The 17,145-nt window shown below is 44.8% G+C and overlaps 1 protein-coding gene across 3 annotated transcripts; it reads left to right on the top strand.

The window, feature by feature from the left end:
* The first annotated feature begins 68 nt into the window (after nt 1-68).
* MED1 (mediator complex subunit 1) lies at nt 69-17,138 on the top strand. Of its 3 annotated transcripts, XM_030021980.2 has the most exons (18): nt 69-330; nt 2,354-2,460; nt 3,299-3,377; nt 3,837-3,891; nt 4,017-4,149; nt 4,910-4,938; nt 5,315-5,386; nt 5,701-5,775; nt 6,329-6,402; nt 6,801-6,890; nt 7,626-7,737; nt 8,062-8,186; nt 8,395-8,513; nt 9,155-9,356; nt 9,579-9,674; nt 9,782-9,887; nt 10,742-10,882; nt 11,060-17,138. In XM_030021980.2, the coding sequence occupies exons 1-18, from the start codon at nt 303-305 to the stop codon at nt 13,986-13,988; spliced, it is 4,572 nt and encodes a 1,523-aa protein (XP_029877840.1). In that variant the 5' UTR covers nt 69-302; the 3' UTR covers nt 13,989-17,138. The 3 variants fall into 3 exon arrangements, with proteins under 3 accessions (XP_029877840.1, XP_029877837.1, XP_029877839.1); XM_030021977.2 differs by having other exon boundaries at nt 70-330; nt 10,742-17,138; XM_030021979.2 differs by lacking the exon at nt 69-330 and adding an exon at nt 1,615-1,774 and having other exon boundaries at nt 10,742-17,138.
* The last annotated feature ends 7 nt before the right edge of the window (nt 17,139-17,145 follow it).

The following is a 17,145-nucleotide window of genomic DNA, read 5'->3' on the forward strand; positions in this document are numbered from 1 at the left end:
GGCGTGTGGCGCCAGGTTCCGCCCACTCCCCCCTCCTCTCCTCCCCGCCCTCTCGCGAGACGTGGCGGCTCTCGCGAGAAGGCGGGAGCGCCGCGCTCCCCCAGCGCAGCCGCGGCCGGAGGGATGGCGGCGGCGGCCGCCGCCGTCGTGTGAGGCCGGCGGGCAGCGGCCCGGCCGCGGCTCTCACACACACGCACACCGCCCTCCCCGTACACACATCCCCCTTTACCCCCTTCCGCTCCCGGCCCGACGCGACGCCGGCGCTGCGGTTCGCCGCGGAGCCGCCCGTCCCCACCCGCGGCATGAAGGCGGCGCCGGGCGGTGCCGAGGGTGAGTGCCGCCGGAGGGGCGCGGCTGGCGCGAGGGCTTTCCCGCCGGTTCTGTGAGGAGACCGGTGTGTGTGGGGGGGGGGGGTGTTGTCCCGGTGTCTCCGAGGCACCGGCACGGTGGTCGGCGCGGCTGAGTGTCGGGCTGGGGCTGAGGTATCTCCCCGAAAAAACGGCAGCGGGGCCGCGGCCCGGCGGGAGGACGAGGATCCTTTCTCTGGCACCGTGACTCGCTTCCCCCCCACCCCCGGCCGGGCCTCTGGGTCTTCGTGCTGGCTGCGGGCTGGTTCCATTTTTTTTGGGGGGGAGAAGGAAATAAAAAGGGGAATATCCTCGTGAGGCTCTTAACTGTGCTGAAATCTGTCAGAACTGCCCCTGTCCCAGGGCTTAATGGGGTCTTATGGATGTATAGAAATTCCTGGAGAAAGAGTGTAAAGCAGAGGGAGCCCGGCTCATTTGGGAGGTGAACATAAGCCCGTGGGCACAAACTGAAAGGCAGGAGGCTCCACCTGAGCATCAGGAAACACTTTTTCACTCTGAGGGTGCCCAAGCACTCAAACAGTGTGCCCGGAGCGGTGGTGGAGTCAGCATCCTTGGAGATGTTCAAAAGCCATCGGGACACGGTCCTGGACAACCGGCTCTCGGTGGCCCTGCTTGGGCAGGGGGCTTGGACCAGGTGAACTCCAGAGGTCCCTTCCAGCCTCAACAGTTCTGTGATTCTAACGTAGCCGAGAGGTATAAAGTGTCTGAAAAGGTCTAGCAAATGTTTGTTTATTTCTTAACGCTTGGATTGTATGGGGTCAGCATTAGGTCTGTGAACTGTACATGCATCAATAATGAAAACAAAGCCTTGAAATTTTGCAGGTGAGGACTTACACGGTTGCATGCTGTGGCAGTTAAAATGTCGTAGGCGTCTGTTTGCCTTGGACCCACTAGTGCCAGTGGCAGGGTTTATTTTGGCAGTGATGTCCGCTGGGATTTTTTGACAAATGCAAGTGTAGAAAAAGCTGTCTCGTAGCAAAAAAAAGACAAAATTATAGGTACTCCTGAAAGCTGCGTTCTCTTTGTGCATGCATCTGACTAGATAGTAGGGAAAAAATGAACCATTTAATCTTGGAACTTTTTTAGCTGAACTGTCCAACTCTAGTTTTTTGCTTAGTCACTGATACTGTATCCTTCCTTGTCTCTCATCAGAGAAATATTATTAACAACAGTGGAACTTTCTAAAATATGCAGATATGAGCTTGTAGAACCATAGGTAGTAGATGAGAGCCTGTGGGATATGAGAGGTGTTTTGTAAAGGCTGAGTAGGTTCCAGGTTGGCAGAGATCCGTGACCCCCCCCCCCAAGTCATCCACCGGTTCAGTATCTCAGAGTGTAGGGAGCTGTGCCCTGGCTCTAGAACAGCACCGAGGAGACACCAGCCCTCAGTTTCAAGCTAGCATGAGGTAGGAGTGTGTCTGATCAGAGAACTTGTGACAGCTGGCAGTTGGACTGATTTGGTTGAGGTTTTTGGTGGTGGAAGGGTCTGTGTGAAGATCTTTATTGTACAGGAGGTTGGATAGCTGGAAGAGTAAACAGTGAAGGGGAATCCAGGAAACGAAACTTAGCCTTGCTTCTTTAACACAATGTTTTCTACACTCTCTGTTTCCTGTCCCAGGGAAGCTTTGTCTTTAGACCATGCCCTTGTATCTTCAAACAGTGCCCCAATATATTCCTGTCATGCCAGAACTTAACCTGATGGGGCCACATCACTCAGAGTCTGTGCAGAATAGGAGCTGGGCTTTTCCCAACAGGCCTGTAGGCATTTTATGGTCCTTTAGGTTTTGATAGCTTGTGATACATCCTTAATGTTTACTTAACCTTAAGGTCTAGGTTGCAGGGATAAATCAGCAGAAGATAAGTTTTTTGAAATCATAGTTAGCTTAAAGCTAGGAAGTATTTTCATCGTAACTGCCAAGCTTTTTTATCTGAAAAGCTTCAAATATTGTCTCGTTCTCTTTTCTGAATATTCCCCTGTCTTACAGAAACAGAGAAGCTGAATAAGATGAGTACCCTCTTAGAAAAACTTCATGCAAAGTACAACCAAAACAGACCTTGGACAGAAACCATGAAGTTAGTCCGTCAAGTCATGGTGAGGATTGTTGAGATCTCAGCAGGAGGGTTTCTGAAGTTTCTTTAGTAATAATTTTGTTGTCGGTTTGTTAGATCTCTTCAAAGTGCTTTACCCTTTGTTCAAGCCTTGACTGCCTCCTGGGCCAGCGTGGGTGAGGCGTGCCAGTTCTCACACCCCGCAGTGTGCAGGGGAGGGAGTGATGTCTGTACCCTTTCTGTCTGGCCTGTCTTTGCCTTCCCTAATTACAGCCTCCCCTCTGCAGCCTAATTGACATGGGGCAGCTGTCAGCTCAGCACTAGGAAAAGGGTCAAACTTGTGGTTCCAGCCAGTGCTGAGAAGCCCAAACCATTCTGCCACTTGCTGTTTCAGGATGTTGTGATTTGTAAAGCAATTTGCTCCCCGTTCAGTGATGTTCAAAACTCGGTGTTGGCTTAGTCAAACGTGGATTTGAAATACTGGTCTCTGGGTAGGGGGAAGGAGGAGCATGAGGCAGGGGAGAGCTACATCAAAGGCTTCTGTATATATTGTGGTGTTAAAAGTTTGCCTGTCTCGTTATTTCTCTGTCATTTCCTATATAACTCTTAGCTTATGCCTATTAAAAAGTTGCTACAGTCTGTTCTTCCAGATGAGCAAGTTGCTTAAAAGAAAATAAATCAATTCCAGGCCTGCCTTTGCTACCTGCTTCCAAAATGGATACTGTTCTCCTGCAGGAGTCAAAATGAGGATGTAATTTGGGGATGAAGTCTAATCTGCTTTTAATTACCTAAATAAACCTCACTTGACTCAACAAAAGTTGCAGTAATTCCCTCTTACTGAGTGATACACAAAAAGGACATTTTTCTTCTTTCTGACTAAGGAAAAGCGAGTTGTGATGAACTCTGGGGGGCACCAACATCTGGTGAGCTGTTTGGAGACTTTGCAGAAGGCATTAAAAGGTTGGTACGTTCTGTGCGTGCACTTTACAGACTGCTTAACAATGGTATGCTATGGAAATGCTCGAAATCATAAAAGCAAGCAAGGTGGTTGCTAGCACATTTCCCTGTGTTCCTAGGGCATGTGTGCTAACATTTACATAAGCATGCTTATCTCGGTGCCAGTCAGTACCAGTCAAGATGGCCTGTGTTAGTTTTATTCTAAATGCCCATACCTGAATTCCACTTGTGGAAGAAGAACCATTCTGTCTTTGCAGTTCTAAGAACGTTCGGTTTTCTCTATGCAAGTTGTTCATTCTGCCTGTATTTTGAGTACAGATAATGTATATAGTTGCACATGTGAAGGTGTGACGGGCCATGGGAGGGAGTAACTAGTTGAGATTGGGTTTAATGCTGATGTCTTATTCCTGGGGAAATGTGGAATCATTTCACTAAGCCTTGTTTTTTGCTCTCTCCATCTAGTATCTTCTCTGCCTGCCATGACAGATCGCTTAGAGTCTATAGCTAGACAAAATGGGTAGGTCTTCTTTATTTTATGGCAAAGGCTTTTCCCGTTTATCTGTACGCATCGTAATCTCACTGCTGGTTTGATTGGTTTTTGTGTGCATCTCATAGCAATTTTTGTTTTGTTTTGTATGTAAGCCTTGGATCTCACCTTAGTGCAAATGGCACTGAATGTTACATCACTTCAGACATGTTCTATGTGGAAGTCCAGTTAGATCCTACAGGGCTGCTGTGTGATGTCAAGGTGGCTCACCACGGAGAAAACCCTGTGGTATGTATTACTGACAAAGATGAGGGTAATGCCTTTGTGGTTTTGGAACTGCCATTTTGGCTCCTGTTTGTTTGAGCAGAGGAAATGGATTATACTGAATGTTCTGCTAGACCTAGTGTTGCACCTTTGCTGCTTGTTCTAGTGGAAAGTAAAAGCCTCCGTGGAGTAATCTGTTCTTGTGGGTTAATCTGATTGATGTAGTGTACGTGTGCAAGGACTGTTTTACTGATGGTCTCTCTTTTTCTCTGAGTGGTTTTATAACTGCCAACATTATTTGAGGAAGCCATTGCTGTGTTTCTGAGAATTTTTATTCTGGAGGAAGGATAGGGAAATTAATCTTATAAAACTTAGATCTCTGAATGGACAATACTAAAACACGGAATGCTGAAAGGAAATGTCTTCCTTTCTGCACATCTATGAGAGTTTGCATTTGCTATTTACGTTGGCCTAGCCACTCTTCTGAAAACAGACCATTTTTAATATCTCTATATAAGATCATAGGTTTTCAACCTAAGGCTTCACAATTTTAAAAGTTTTATTTCAAATCAGTTGTTTAAGAGATTGCTTGAATTTTTCCCAGAGGGGGTTGACAAACAGAACTAGAACCAGAGCAATATGTAGTTGTGAGCATTGTGTTGCTTCTCATGAAAAGCTGATGCTACAAATGTTACTGTCCTAATATTTTACAGTTGCTGTGCTGCACAAAGACTGAAATTGCTGCATTCAACATTGATATCGTTGTATGTTCTTTCCTTTTCAGAGTTGTCCAGAATTGGTGCAACATCTGAGGTGAGCAACAAGACTTGGTTGTAGCACTTTCTGACAGGCTTCTCTTTGCAGTATTGATCTGATGCTATTTTATGTCTGGAAATGCAAAATGTTTCATAACTGTTCCTTCCCCACAAAGTCTTTCCACTTCTCCAGGGGATTTTCTGGCTTTGGTTCAGATACTTCAGATTCTGACTGCTGTGCATGGTATCTTGGAAGCCACAGCACAACATTCATCAGAATCATTAAAGCTGGATCATTTAAAGAACACATTTTGTAGCTTTCACGTAGCAAAAGTCTTTTCTTAAGTGACTTAGTGAACTTAGAACTTTTTAAAACAAAACCTTATCTGCTACGAATTTGAATACATGTTACTTTTTCTTCCTCTTCCTTTCAGAGAGAAAAATTTTGATGAATTTTCTAAGCACCTAAGGGGGCTTGTGAACCTGTATAAGTTGCCAGGAGACAAGTAAGTCTAGAATATGTATTACGTTTATTTACAACCGCATATATAAAATTAAGCAAATCTACAAGCTTTTTATTCTGTGCTTAAATTTTCATTGTGTGTGATCCTACTGACTTCATCACCATGGCTTGCATGTGCACAGAGTGGGTAGGGAGGATCCAATGTGAAGTGGGAATGCAGAATGAAGAGTTATAATTTCTAAATGCTCAATCTGATGGCAAGTACTGCAGCTTGTCAGCCAGCAGCTCTGTGAGTTGAATGTCATTGCACAGTTCCTTTCAATTTTATATTGTTTTGTGTTTTTTTTTTTCCCCTAGCAAACTTAAAACTAAAATGTACTTAGCTCTGCAGTCCTTAGAGTTGGATCTCTCAAAAATGGCAGGGATGTATTGGTAAGGACATCTATATCGTTTGTTGGGTTTTGTTGGTTTGTTTTTACTTAATAATGCTGATTCTGATCATGCCAAGTACTGTATATCCCGGAAGTGTCACATCAGTGCCTGTATAGCCTGACATTATTGCTAAGAAGTGCAATGCTGAGACTACAGAAGGCCTGTGCTAGCAGGGGAATGATATACAGACAGAGAGAAAAACTGCTTAGAGCTTTCTGAGAAATTGCTTTTTAACTGCAGAATTGAATTGAAAGAAAGTCTGGAAGGTAGAAAGTTTGTAACTAGATGGATTAGTGGTAATGTGTTTTACAGCAAGAAATTGAGAAAGATTTGCCCATCTTTCACTGCTGTAGATTCAGTGGATAAACCATCCGTGCTATAGAGAGTAAAGTAGCTTTCGTTTTGCCTATAACTGTGAAGTTTAAGATCACTGCCTCTGTGTGACTGAGAACTGTATATATTGAGCTAAAATCTTAGACTGCCATTAGCGCATGACTTTTGGCTTCAGGTATGACTCTGGCTTCTTACAGATCTGTGATTGCGTCTCTTGCAGGCAAGCCACCAATGCAAATCCCCTCGACAAGATTCTTCATGGCAGTGTTGGCTATCTCACTCCCAGGAGTGGAGGTATCTTTGATTAACAGTTAAAAAAGAAAAGAATAAAAATTACTTTGTTCAGGATCCCCTTTATGTTTGTTGTTTGTAATGTTGTTAGTTTCACATTAACTAAGGGCAGTAATGGGAAATGCTAAACAAACTAAAGGAGGGACAAGATGGTTGGGTATTTGCAAGTCCCACATGATCCAGAAGGCTAGCTTTTCTTTACAAAGCTGCACACGGTAATTTTATGGCAGATGGCCATGTCTGTGTCTTTGGCAGCAGAGAACAACTCTTTCAAGGTGCAGTAGCAGCTCTGCACAGCATGTGCTGTGTTACAGTGCAAATATTATGTGGTTACAGGGGTTAATAATGATCGGGTTAACTTGTATTGTCAGGATGCCTGTTCAAAAGCTTCTCTCCCACAGGTCTTCTGATGAATCTCAAGTATTATGTCTCGCCCTATGATTTATTTGAAGATGGCACTGGAGCCCCTGTTATTTTGCACGAGAACAATGGTAGGTCAGCTTTAGCTGGTGTGGACTACTACTGCTTGGAGGGGAGAAGAAAGCAGAATTCCAACAGTCTAGCTCCCCTCTGCTGTCACCCTGTAATACAGAAATATCATAGACTGACTCTCGGAGGACACAGGTTTAAGAAGCCCATGTGCAAATGCTGGCTTAGTTGACCATCTTCTCGAACCTCATGGCTATTCCGGAGTTTGAGCTGGACTGCTACCAAGGGTTGATGGTCTGCAGACAGAGCCTTTTCCCTTAGGGTGAATTTCATCGTTAACATGAGATTCATTTTATTGTGGGAATACTTGTGTCTCTGCTATCTTACTAGAAGATTATTTTTTATGCATGTACATGGAGATCTGTCTCTCACAAAAATGACAAAACCAAGCACCAGTTAAAATTGAGGCTGGTCTCGGGGAAGAAGAGGGTGAAATTGTCCAAAATCATTATTTGTAAATAGCTTTGTAAAGAGCATACAACAAACTTGCAAATGTATTTGGAATATATTTTAAGAATTATGCAATTGGTCTACCTTGAAAGAGTAAAATAGAGCATTAGGTCGCATAACTAGTTTGGCTGTAGTCCATTTAGTGATAAAAGTGAATGCTGAAAACTGTGCCTTGTGGAGGAATTAAGATATTTCCACCATAGTGATATGTAATTCGTAAAGCTTGCACCGTGTTTTTTTTTCATCAGCTTATGTTGTTGGGCTTTTTTTCTGGCTTCGTCTTGCAGTTCCTCGGTCTTTGGGTATGAATGTATCAGTAACAGTTGAGGGAACCATGACTATGTACAAACTTCCAATTGCACCACTGATTATGGGCTCTCATCCAGTTGACAGCAAAGGGTAAGCAAAGGACATGTCTGCCAGGCCTTTCTCAGCAGCCTTGTTGAGGTGCAAATTCAACATTCAGGCCTCTGTTTGAAGTCAAAGCGGGGAGATGACTGCATGATGTCATAGCATTATATAAAGCACTTATGTGCTATCTTTAAGCCAAGAAATACGTATTTCAGGCATGTGACATGCTTTTGAGGAGTGTCTTAATTTTTAAGAAGGTATAACAATCTGTTTGTATTTGATCAAACAGTAAATTGTATGTCTGGTGTTCATAGCAGATGCCAGAGTCATGCCCTGCATCTAATAAGATCTTCTATTAACCCAATATTTCAGAACTCCGTCTTTCTCGTCGATCACCAGTGCCAACAGTGTGGACTTACCAGCTTGTTTCTTCCTGAAATTCCCACGTCCCATTCCAGTGTCTCGAGCTTTCATTCAGAAACTTCAGGGCTGCACAGGTGGGTTGTAGATCTCAGATACTCCCTAGGTTTTTATCAATAAACTGCTGCTAATTTTTCAAGTGTGCCAGAAAAGTTGCTCAAGATTTTGTGCTGGTTTCGGTAAAACCTGTATAAGTTTCTTTTACTAGATGGTAATGCCTTCTCTGGCCCGCCATCTCTTTCTGGCTCCCAGGTGCTATCATTCTGTGCCATCTTGCTCCCTCAGGTATTCCACTGTTCGACACACCACCAACATTTGTACCCTTGTATGAGTTGATCACACAGTTTGAATTATCCAAGGAGGCTGATCCTCTACCTTTAAACCACAATATGCGCTTCTATGCAGTAAGTATGTTGTTACAACCAGGATGTTATGCTTGTAGATAAGCAGTTTGGGGTTTTTTGTGTGTTTCAGGTATCTTCCAAGCGGGATAAAGGAAATTGGTCCAGCATTTATTTATAGGCAAAAACTATGCTATCCAAGCAGTAGAATTCAGATACCAACATGACCACAGTAATTAGGAAAATTAGGTAATGAAAAATCCATTGCTGTTGAAGTGCAGCTGCTGGAATGACAGCAGAGGTGTGGGACTGAGCCTTCCCAGGTGCTGTCCCTTCCTCTTGTTTAGACTGTAATGTGTGGCTGAACAAATCACATCATTTTGGGAGAAATCCTAGTTCTTAATTTGTCAATGATGGATCTCCTGTTAACTGCAGAGGATTTGTCTTTTCCTCAGAAGGATGCCATACTGTAGGGAACTGTTTTAGTGGGGACAGTGAATGCTGTTTGTCAGTACTACTTCTGAGGAGCTGAAATCGTGTTTTGCTTGTTCAGATGGGAAGGAAAGTGTCTTCATTGTTTGTCATTTTCAGCCAGAAAGGTGGCTTGGCGTCACTTGGATCCGGGGCCTGCTCTTTCCTTCCTAGATGTCTGTTATTGCCTTGTACCCAGCAGTAATTGGAGTAAAGCAGAAATTGTTTGTCAGGCTCTTCCAGGACAGCAGCACTGTTACTTTCTGAACAAAGATGCTCCTCTCCCAGATGGAAGAAGCCTTCAAGGAACTCTGATTAGTAAAATCGCCTTCCAGCACCCAGGACGGGTTCCTCTCATCCTCAATTTGATCAGACATCAAGTGGCGTACAACACGCTGATTGGCAGCTGTGTCAAGCGAACTGTTTTAAAAGAAGGTGGGTACCGCGTGGAGTGGTAAATAATGTGTGGACAGTAAGAAACCCTGGGTGATTTTCCCAGGTGTAGGAATAAGAAATGAGACCCATGCTGCTTTCCTTTTTTTCTTTCTCTCTTTTTTTTTTTTTTTTTTTTTTTTTCCCTTCTGTATGGGGGTATTGAGCTGGTGCCTCTGGTTCATCTCCTTTGTTCCCTAATTTAACACATCCCATGTCTTTCAGATTCTCCTGGGATCCTGCAGTTTGAAGTTTGTCCTCTCTCTGACTCCTGTTTTAGTGTATCCTTTCAGCATCCTGTGAATGACTCCCTGGTGTGCGGTAAGTGGACTTAATAAAAGCATGAGTGTGTTTTTGGGAAGGGTGGCAGGGTTTTCTTCCACTGTAACCAGGATTTTGATCTCTTCCAAATGCCTTCTCTCTTTTAGTGGTAATGGATGTGCAAGACTCTACTCATGTGAACTGTAAGCTGTACAAAGGGCTGTCCGATGCTCTTATCTGTACAGATGATTTCATTGCCAAAGTTGTTCAAAGGTAAGCTGGATTTTTTTGTGCCACCATGGACTCTAAATCATATAGATGAACTCTATGTCTATCTCATATTTATCGTAGCGGTTTTGGAGCTGTTCTGTCTGTGGGTGAGGTTTGGTAGTGGTTATTTGCAAGAGAGGAAAGCTTGGAGCCCTATTCAAAATTTCATTCCAGACGTTGAACCATAGCTACTTATTTTTGAGTGCATGTCTGAGGTGCCTACTATTTATGCCTACTGTAGTTGGTTGCTTTCTAAGTCTTGTAAAATGTGGAAGAGCTCCCCTGCAGTTTATCATTTACACAGGCCTTTTATGAAGGTTCCTCCACCCCAGCCACCATTCAGAACACAGTAGAATGTTAACAGGGTACAGCACAGACCTTTTGAGTGAGAATAGCTATTTTTTGTGTCAGAACATCGTAGGCTTGTCGTCCTTGAGTAGCATGTGGCATTATTGTTGATTTTTACAGGGTTGCAGGAAATTAGGTTTGCAAAGCTTAGACAAAGGTGTTTTCTGGCAGAATCAGAGTAACAACCCAGATGGCGTCTTGTGCTTTACCTACAGGATCATGATCTGTCAGCTATTAGTTTAATATTAGAGTTAATTGATTGATTAATTCTCCCTTTGTGATTGCAGGGCAATGCATAAAGGCACAGTTGTCTCATGGCTAGATAAGCTTGATGGGATAAGTGTAAATACAAGCAGAACAGCAGGGCATTTACAGTGCCTGGACCTGTTGCTCCCTTGTGCCCAAGAGCTTTACTGCTTGATGTCGGATGAAGTTATTAAAACGTCTTCAGTGAACATTGCTATAGGGCAGCAAAATGCACGCTAAACCCTTTGTCTTGTGTCTTGCAGATGTATGTCCATTCCTGTCACCATGAGAGCAATTCGTAGAAAAGCAGAAACGATTCAAGCAGACACACCAGCCTTGTCCCTCATTGCAGAGACAGTAGAAGATATGGTGAAGAAAAATCTTCCCCCAGCCAGCAGCCCAGGGTATGGCATGACCACAGGCAGCAACCCAATGAGTGGTACCACTACCCCAACAAACACTTTTCCTGGGGGGCCCATCACTACTTTGTTTAACATGAGCATAAGCATGAAAGAGAGGCATGACTCGGTGGGCCATGGGGAGGACTTCAGCAAAGTGTCTCAGAACCCTATTCTCACTAGTTTGTTGCAGATCACAGGGAATGTGGGGTCTACCATTGGCTCAAGTCCAACCCCTCCCCATCACACACCACCACCAGTATCCTCACCAGCAAGCAACACCAAGAACCACCCCATGCTCATGAACCTTCTTAAAGAGAATCCCCCTCAGGATTTCTCCACTCTGTATGGGAGCAGCCCTCTCGAAAGGCAGAACTCTTCCTCTGGCTCCCCCAGAATGGAAATGGGCCCTGGGGGGAATAAGCAAAAGAAAAAAAAGTCCCGCATGCCGGCCGACAAGCCCAAGCATCAGACTGAGGATGATTTCCAGAGGGAGCTCTTTTCAATGGATGTTGACTCCCAGAATCCCATTTTTGATGTCAACATGACTGCAGATACCCTGGACACCCCTCATATTACTCCAGCACCCAGCCAATGCAGCACTCCTCCTACTACATACCCACAGCCTATACCTCACTCGCAGCCCAGTATTCAGAGAATGGTTCGACTTTCTAGTTCGGACAGCATTGGAGCCGATGTTACTGATATCCTTTCGGATATAGCAGAGGAGGCTTCCAAGCTACCCACCACTAACGAGGACTGTCCACCCATTGGTACTCCAGTAAGAGACTCTTCTAGTTCAGGACATTCACAAAGTGCCCTCTTTGACCCAGATGTTTTTCAGACGAACAATAGTGAGAACCCATACACAGATCCAGCAGACCTGATAGCAGATGCTGCTGTGAGCCCCAACAGCGATTCTTCAAACCATTTTTTTCCAGATGGAGTAGATTTCAATCCTGACTTGCTGAACAGTCAGAGTCAAAGTGGCTTTGGGGAGGAGTACTTTGATGAGAGTAGTCAGAGTGGAGACACTGATGATTTCAAGGGCTATGCGTCCCAGGCTCTAACTACTTTGGGGGTGCAAGTCTTGGGGACTGATGGGGGGGAAAATAAGTTTAAGGGGAGTAATCAGTCCGATACGGTAGATTTTAGTATTATTGCAGCTGCAAGCAAAGCACTGGGGTCCTCTGACATCATGGAGCATCACAGTGGAGGTCAGAGCCCTTTACTGAATACAGGGGATATAGGAAAAGAAAAGTCTCAGAAACGGGTAAAGGAAGGCAATGGTTCTGGAAGTAACATGGCGGGTCCCGGGATAGACGGGAAGCCAGGCAAGCGCAGCCGGACACCATCCAGTGATGGTAAAAGTAAAGAGAAACTTCCGAAGCGGAAGAAGCAGGAGACAGATGGGAAATCTCCATCTCACAGTTCATCAAACAGGCCTTTCACACCACCAGCAAGCACAGGTGGGTCCAAATCTCCTGGGAGTTCAGGCAGATCTCAGACTCCTCCTGGTGTAGCTACTCCTCCTATTCCAAAAATAACCATTCAGATCCCAAAAGGAACAGTGACTGTGGGCAAACCGTCTTCACATGGCCAGTATACAAGTAGTGGCTCTGTCACCTCCTCCAGCAGCAAAAGCCATCATAGCCATTCTTCCTCCTCCTCTTCTTCCTCCTCTTCAACCTCAGGCAAAATTAAAAGCAGCAAATCAGAAGGGTCTTCTGGCTCAAAGATGAGCAGCAGCCTCTACTCAGGCCAAGGCAGCTCAAGTTCAGGTCAGTCCAAAAGCTCAGCTCAGTCGGTGGGAAAGCCTGGATCCTCCCCCATCACCAAACATGGCCTCAGCAGCGGTTCTGGAAGTACCAAGATGAAACCTCAAGGAAAGCCATCATCACTTATGAACCCTTCCATGAGTAAACCAAACATCTCTCCATCTCATTCTAGACCCTCGGGAGGTTCTGACAAGCTTGCTTCTCCCATGAAACCTGTCCCGGGTACTCCCCCATCATCTAAAGCGAAGTCACCTATCAGTTCAGGTTCCGGAGGCTCCCATATGTCTGGGACCGGATCAAGCTCAAGTATGAAATCATCTTCAGGAATGGGATCCTCTGGGTCTATGTCACAGAAACCACCTCCTTCATCAAATTCTTCGACGGCGTCTTCATCTTCCTTTTCGTCTAGCGGGTCTTCCATGTCTTCATCTCAAAACCAGCATGGAAGTTCCAAAGGCAAGTCTCCAAGCAGAAACAAGAAGCCATCTCTGACTGCAGTCATAGACAAACTTAAACATGGGGTTGTCACTAGCGGGCCTGGTGGAGATGACCCAATGGATGGACAAATGGGGCCAAGTTCCAATTCCTCAAGCCATACTATGTCCTCCAAACACAATATGTCCGGAGGTGAGTTCCAGGGCAAACGTGAGAAGAGTGACAAAGAGAAATCTAAAGTCTCTGTTTCTGGAGGATCTGTTGACTCTTCCAAGAAGACTTCAGATTCCAAAAATGTTGGAAGCACTGGAGTGGCCAAAATTATCATCAGCAAACACGATGGTGGTTCCCCTAGCATTAAAGCCAAAGTAACTTTGCAGAAACCTGGGGAAGGAGGTGGGGATAGCCTAAGGCCTCAGATGGCTTCTTCCAAAAGCTATGGATCCCCTCTAATCAGTGGATCTACTCCAAAACATGAACGCTGCTCTCCCAGCCACAGTAAGTCACCAGCATACACTCCCCAAAACATAGACAGTGAGAGTGAGTCGGGCTCTTCCATAGCAGAGAAATCCTACCAGAACAGCCCCAGCTCTGATGATGGCATTAGGCCTTTGCCTGAATATAGCTCAGAAAAACACAAGAAGCACAAAAAAGAGAAGAAAAAAGTGAAAGACAAAGACCGGGACAGAGATCGGGATCGGGATAAAGACAGAGACAAGAAGAAATCTCACAGCATGAAGCCAGAGAGCTGGTCAAAGTCCCCAATTTCAGCTGACCAGTCTCTCTCCATGACAAGCAGTGCTATCCTTTCGGCTGAGCGCCCATCCCGGGCTAGCCCTGAGTTTTTGATCGGGGAAGAAGATGACGATCTCATGGATGTTGCTCTAATTGGCAATTAATTTTATTAGTGTCTTTAAAAGATGAGCTGTATGCAGGACCTGCGTGTTCTAGAGATGGAAAGAAAGGAACCATCCATTGCAAACCTGCCACGCTGATCTTTATGGGGTGTGTTTGAAGAGAAAAAAAAAGTATTTCCAAGGATCTCCAAAGTCTGAACAGAAAGTGTGAGTGCCAGCAGCTCGGTTGGCAAGCCAGGTTCCTGACTGTGGCCTTCCTCCTGCAGACACTTACACTCATTCTTAATTTATAAGTATTACTAGCCCCATTAGAGTTAATGGGTATAAAGCTAAGTATGCGTGTAAGTGTGGGAGCAGACCCCAAACTGGTGCAAACAGAAACATAGGCTATTCTGAGAGAGTCCGAGTTCCTCTGCCCCTCTTCCCATTCAGAATAAGTTGCTTTTGTATTTAGGAAGTTTTAAACTAATTATTTTAGGGCATGTTTTAGGGTTGGGTTTTATTCTTTTTAAAAGGGTGGTTAGAAGAAAAAAAGAGAATTTTAAAAATTTATTTTATTTTTGTGGCATTTCTTCATTCAATGCCTGATTCGGTGTGGTGCTGAGAAGCTTCGTCTTCCTCTGATACGAGCTGCTCTGCAGAATCAGGCACTGTGTTCTGATGGATATCAGCATTTTATTCCAGGTCACAGGGATGAAGGATTGCTGTCTTACATTTGACTTCCTTTCATTTAGGTATTTATTTATGTCCATATCTGAATGCCTTGTGCTGCTTGTTTTCAGGCAATCTCTGTTTTAATTGTATGATGCAGAGCCCAAAGGGACTTGGGAATTTGGGTCGAGCCCATGGATTGGGGCAGCTCTGCACACGTGCAGCCACTGTAGCTTTGGTGAAGTTGGTGAAATTCTGGCATGCGTTGGAGCAAATCTAAACTGAAAAGGGACTCCACTGTCTTCATCTGAGCGTTGCTTCCTTGTAAACCTAGCGAACAGAGCTTCCCCAGAATCCCCCGATGCTGCATTTGTAAAGCGATGGACTGGAAGCTGCACGCGTCTCAGTCCTGCGGACACTTTAGAGCCATGCTTAATTTATCCACTACGAATACTTCCATTGATGTCACTAGAACAGCTAGTGTGTGCATTCAAGGTTGAAAAATGGGCCTTGTTTTTGCAATCTGTTTCTGAGCCCTTCAGGGTTTCATTTTGGTTTTTGCTTTTTTTTTCTTTTAACTTACAGGGTGCTTCTCAGATAGTAGTTCTGGTAATGCACACGAGCATTGCCTTCTCTCTCCGGGAGGTGTTAGTCAGCCGTGTCCTGGTGTTAGCACTGACACTGCTGGAAAAACAGCCCCTAACTGGTTCATCTGAGATAAGAGTTGCAGCAGAAGCAGTGATTTCCTTAAAAGACGGGTTTTCCCCTTTTGGGTGGAATTAAGAGCGTGACTCAGGCATCCTCTATGGTCTTATCTTGTGGTCCCTGAAAGGAAAAGAGACTCAGGAGAGCGTTTTATTTTTAAAAGCAGTTAAATCTGATTCACTGAAGAGGAATGTGGGAAATGAAGAGTTCTGCAAACACATCTCCTTTTGAATCATGCACTGAGCAGAATCCTACTCCCGCTGGGTTTTGCTGTTGACTCCTGGAGGCCAGGATTTCCCCCCGTGGGAACGAGATGATACTTCGCATTTGGGGATGCAGTCAGAAATGATGTCAAAGATTGAAGTTTCTGTTAAACCACAGAGGTTTCCAGTCCTGCTTACGGTCTGACCCCAGTGACACCCCAGGCAAGCTGTTTCTTTTCTGGCTCCTTCAAAGCCGTAGTGAGGCCAATGTCTTTTCAGTAGGGCGGCGATGATTCGGTTAATTGATTTAGAGATTTTTCACCTCTTCTTCCTGCCTTCAGCTTAATTCTAGGGCTCCTGCAGAGCGTGGGAGCCGTGAATTTCTCCAAAGCCCACCCCCACCCCCACCAGGCTCTGGAGAACTCTCCCTTGTATTTTCCACCTTTCATCCTTTGCTCCTTGTGGTCTGCACACCGTAGCTTCCCCCTCACCAGCGCTCCCATCTTCATGTGCTGAAATCATAGGAAAATAGTAAATAAAGTCTAAACCTGGAGCAAATGACGTTATCTTACGCAGCATCAGAATCGTATGACTGCGGGGTGTCTATGAAGAGGATGTAAGAAACACAACACCAGATGAATTTATCTTGAGACCCTGCTACGGCGGCTGCATCTGGGAAATGATGCCTGCTCAGACTCCGGCAGGTTGTCGCCAGTGTTTGTTCTGCCCCTCCCGGGTTTTGGGTTTTTTTAAGTTGTTTTTGTTAAAGAAAAAGCCCTTTCATCTGTTCGGGGTCGCGTGAAGGCATAAACAGCCTTCGGAAAGAAGCGCTCTTCAAGTAGAATCAGGGCTGGGGATTTCACGGGACAGTTTGCTGGACTTGTTATTAGTCAGTCACGTTTTACCGGTGAAAGTCGGAAGGAAATACTGTTCAGCTTTGTAATTAACACAGAAATGCGTTTTAAAGGAAAGAGCTGCACACGTTTCCTCTCCGCTTGCCCAAGACCAAAGTTCAATATCCTAAATTTCTCCTGCGGAAGGCGGGCATCACCATCGCCTGCAGAAATTAGAGGGAGCAAAGTCTCGCTGCCGCTGCTGTGAGAGGTGCGAGTCCCGGGCCGTGGGGGCAGCAGCAATTTAAAGCTTTTTTGCCCCATTTTGGTGCCCTGTCCCCTTCCCCTGTGTGTGATATAAATCATGTGAGAGAGAGAGAGAGAGACCAGAGCCGGGCACTGGCTGCACAACGCTTCTGTCGCCGTGATGAGGTACACGACTACACAGGTGTTTTGATGTGTAAATGCTCGGTCTCTGACAAATGTTTTATTTTTAAAATATTTTTGCTTATTCTCAACGATTATTTTAACATCTTTCAGTATTGGAAAGATAAAAGGTGTAAACGAAATAAAAGCCAAACCTTTTAATCTCAGGTGGTGAAGTGTACATGGAGATTAAAAGAAAATGGTTCTTTCCTAAATGATCGTGATGTAAATACCTGTCTGGAAATTTGCTTTTTTTTGTAAATACCCCCGGCTCCTTTTGCATTCTTTTTGGACGTAGAGTGTACTTTCAACTTTTTTGGAAATATTGCAAAGAACATGTTTATTTACATGCAAATAAATCTCTTTGGTACAAAGAGGTCT

The sequence above is a fragment of the Aquila chrysaetos genome, chromosome 8 (genome assembly GCF_900496995.4).
Source record: "Aquila chrysaetos chrysaetos chromosome 8, bAquChr1.4, whole genome shotgun sequence".
In the NCBI taxonomy this organism is placed as follows: Eukaryota; Metazoa; Chordata; class Aves; order Accipitriformes; family Accipitridae; genus Aquila; species Aquila chrysaetos.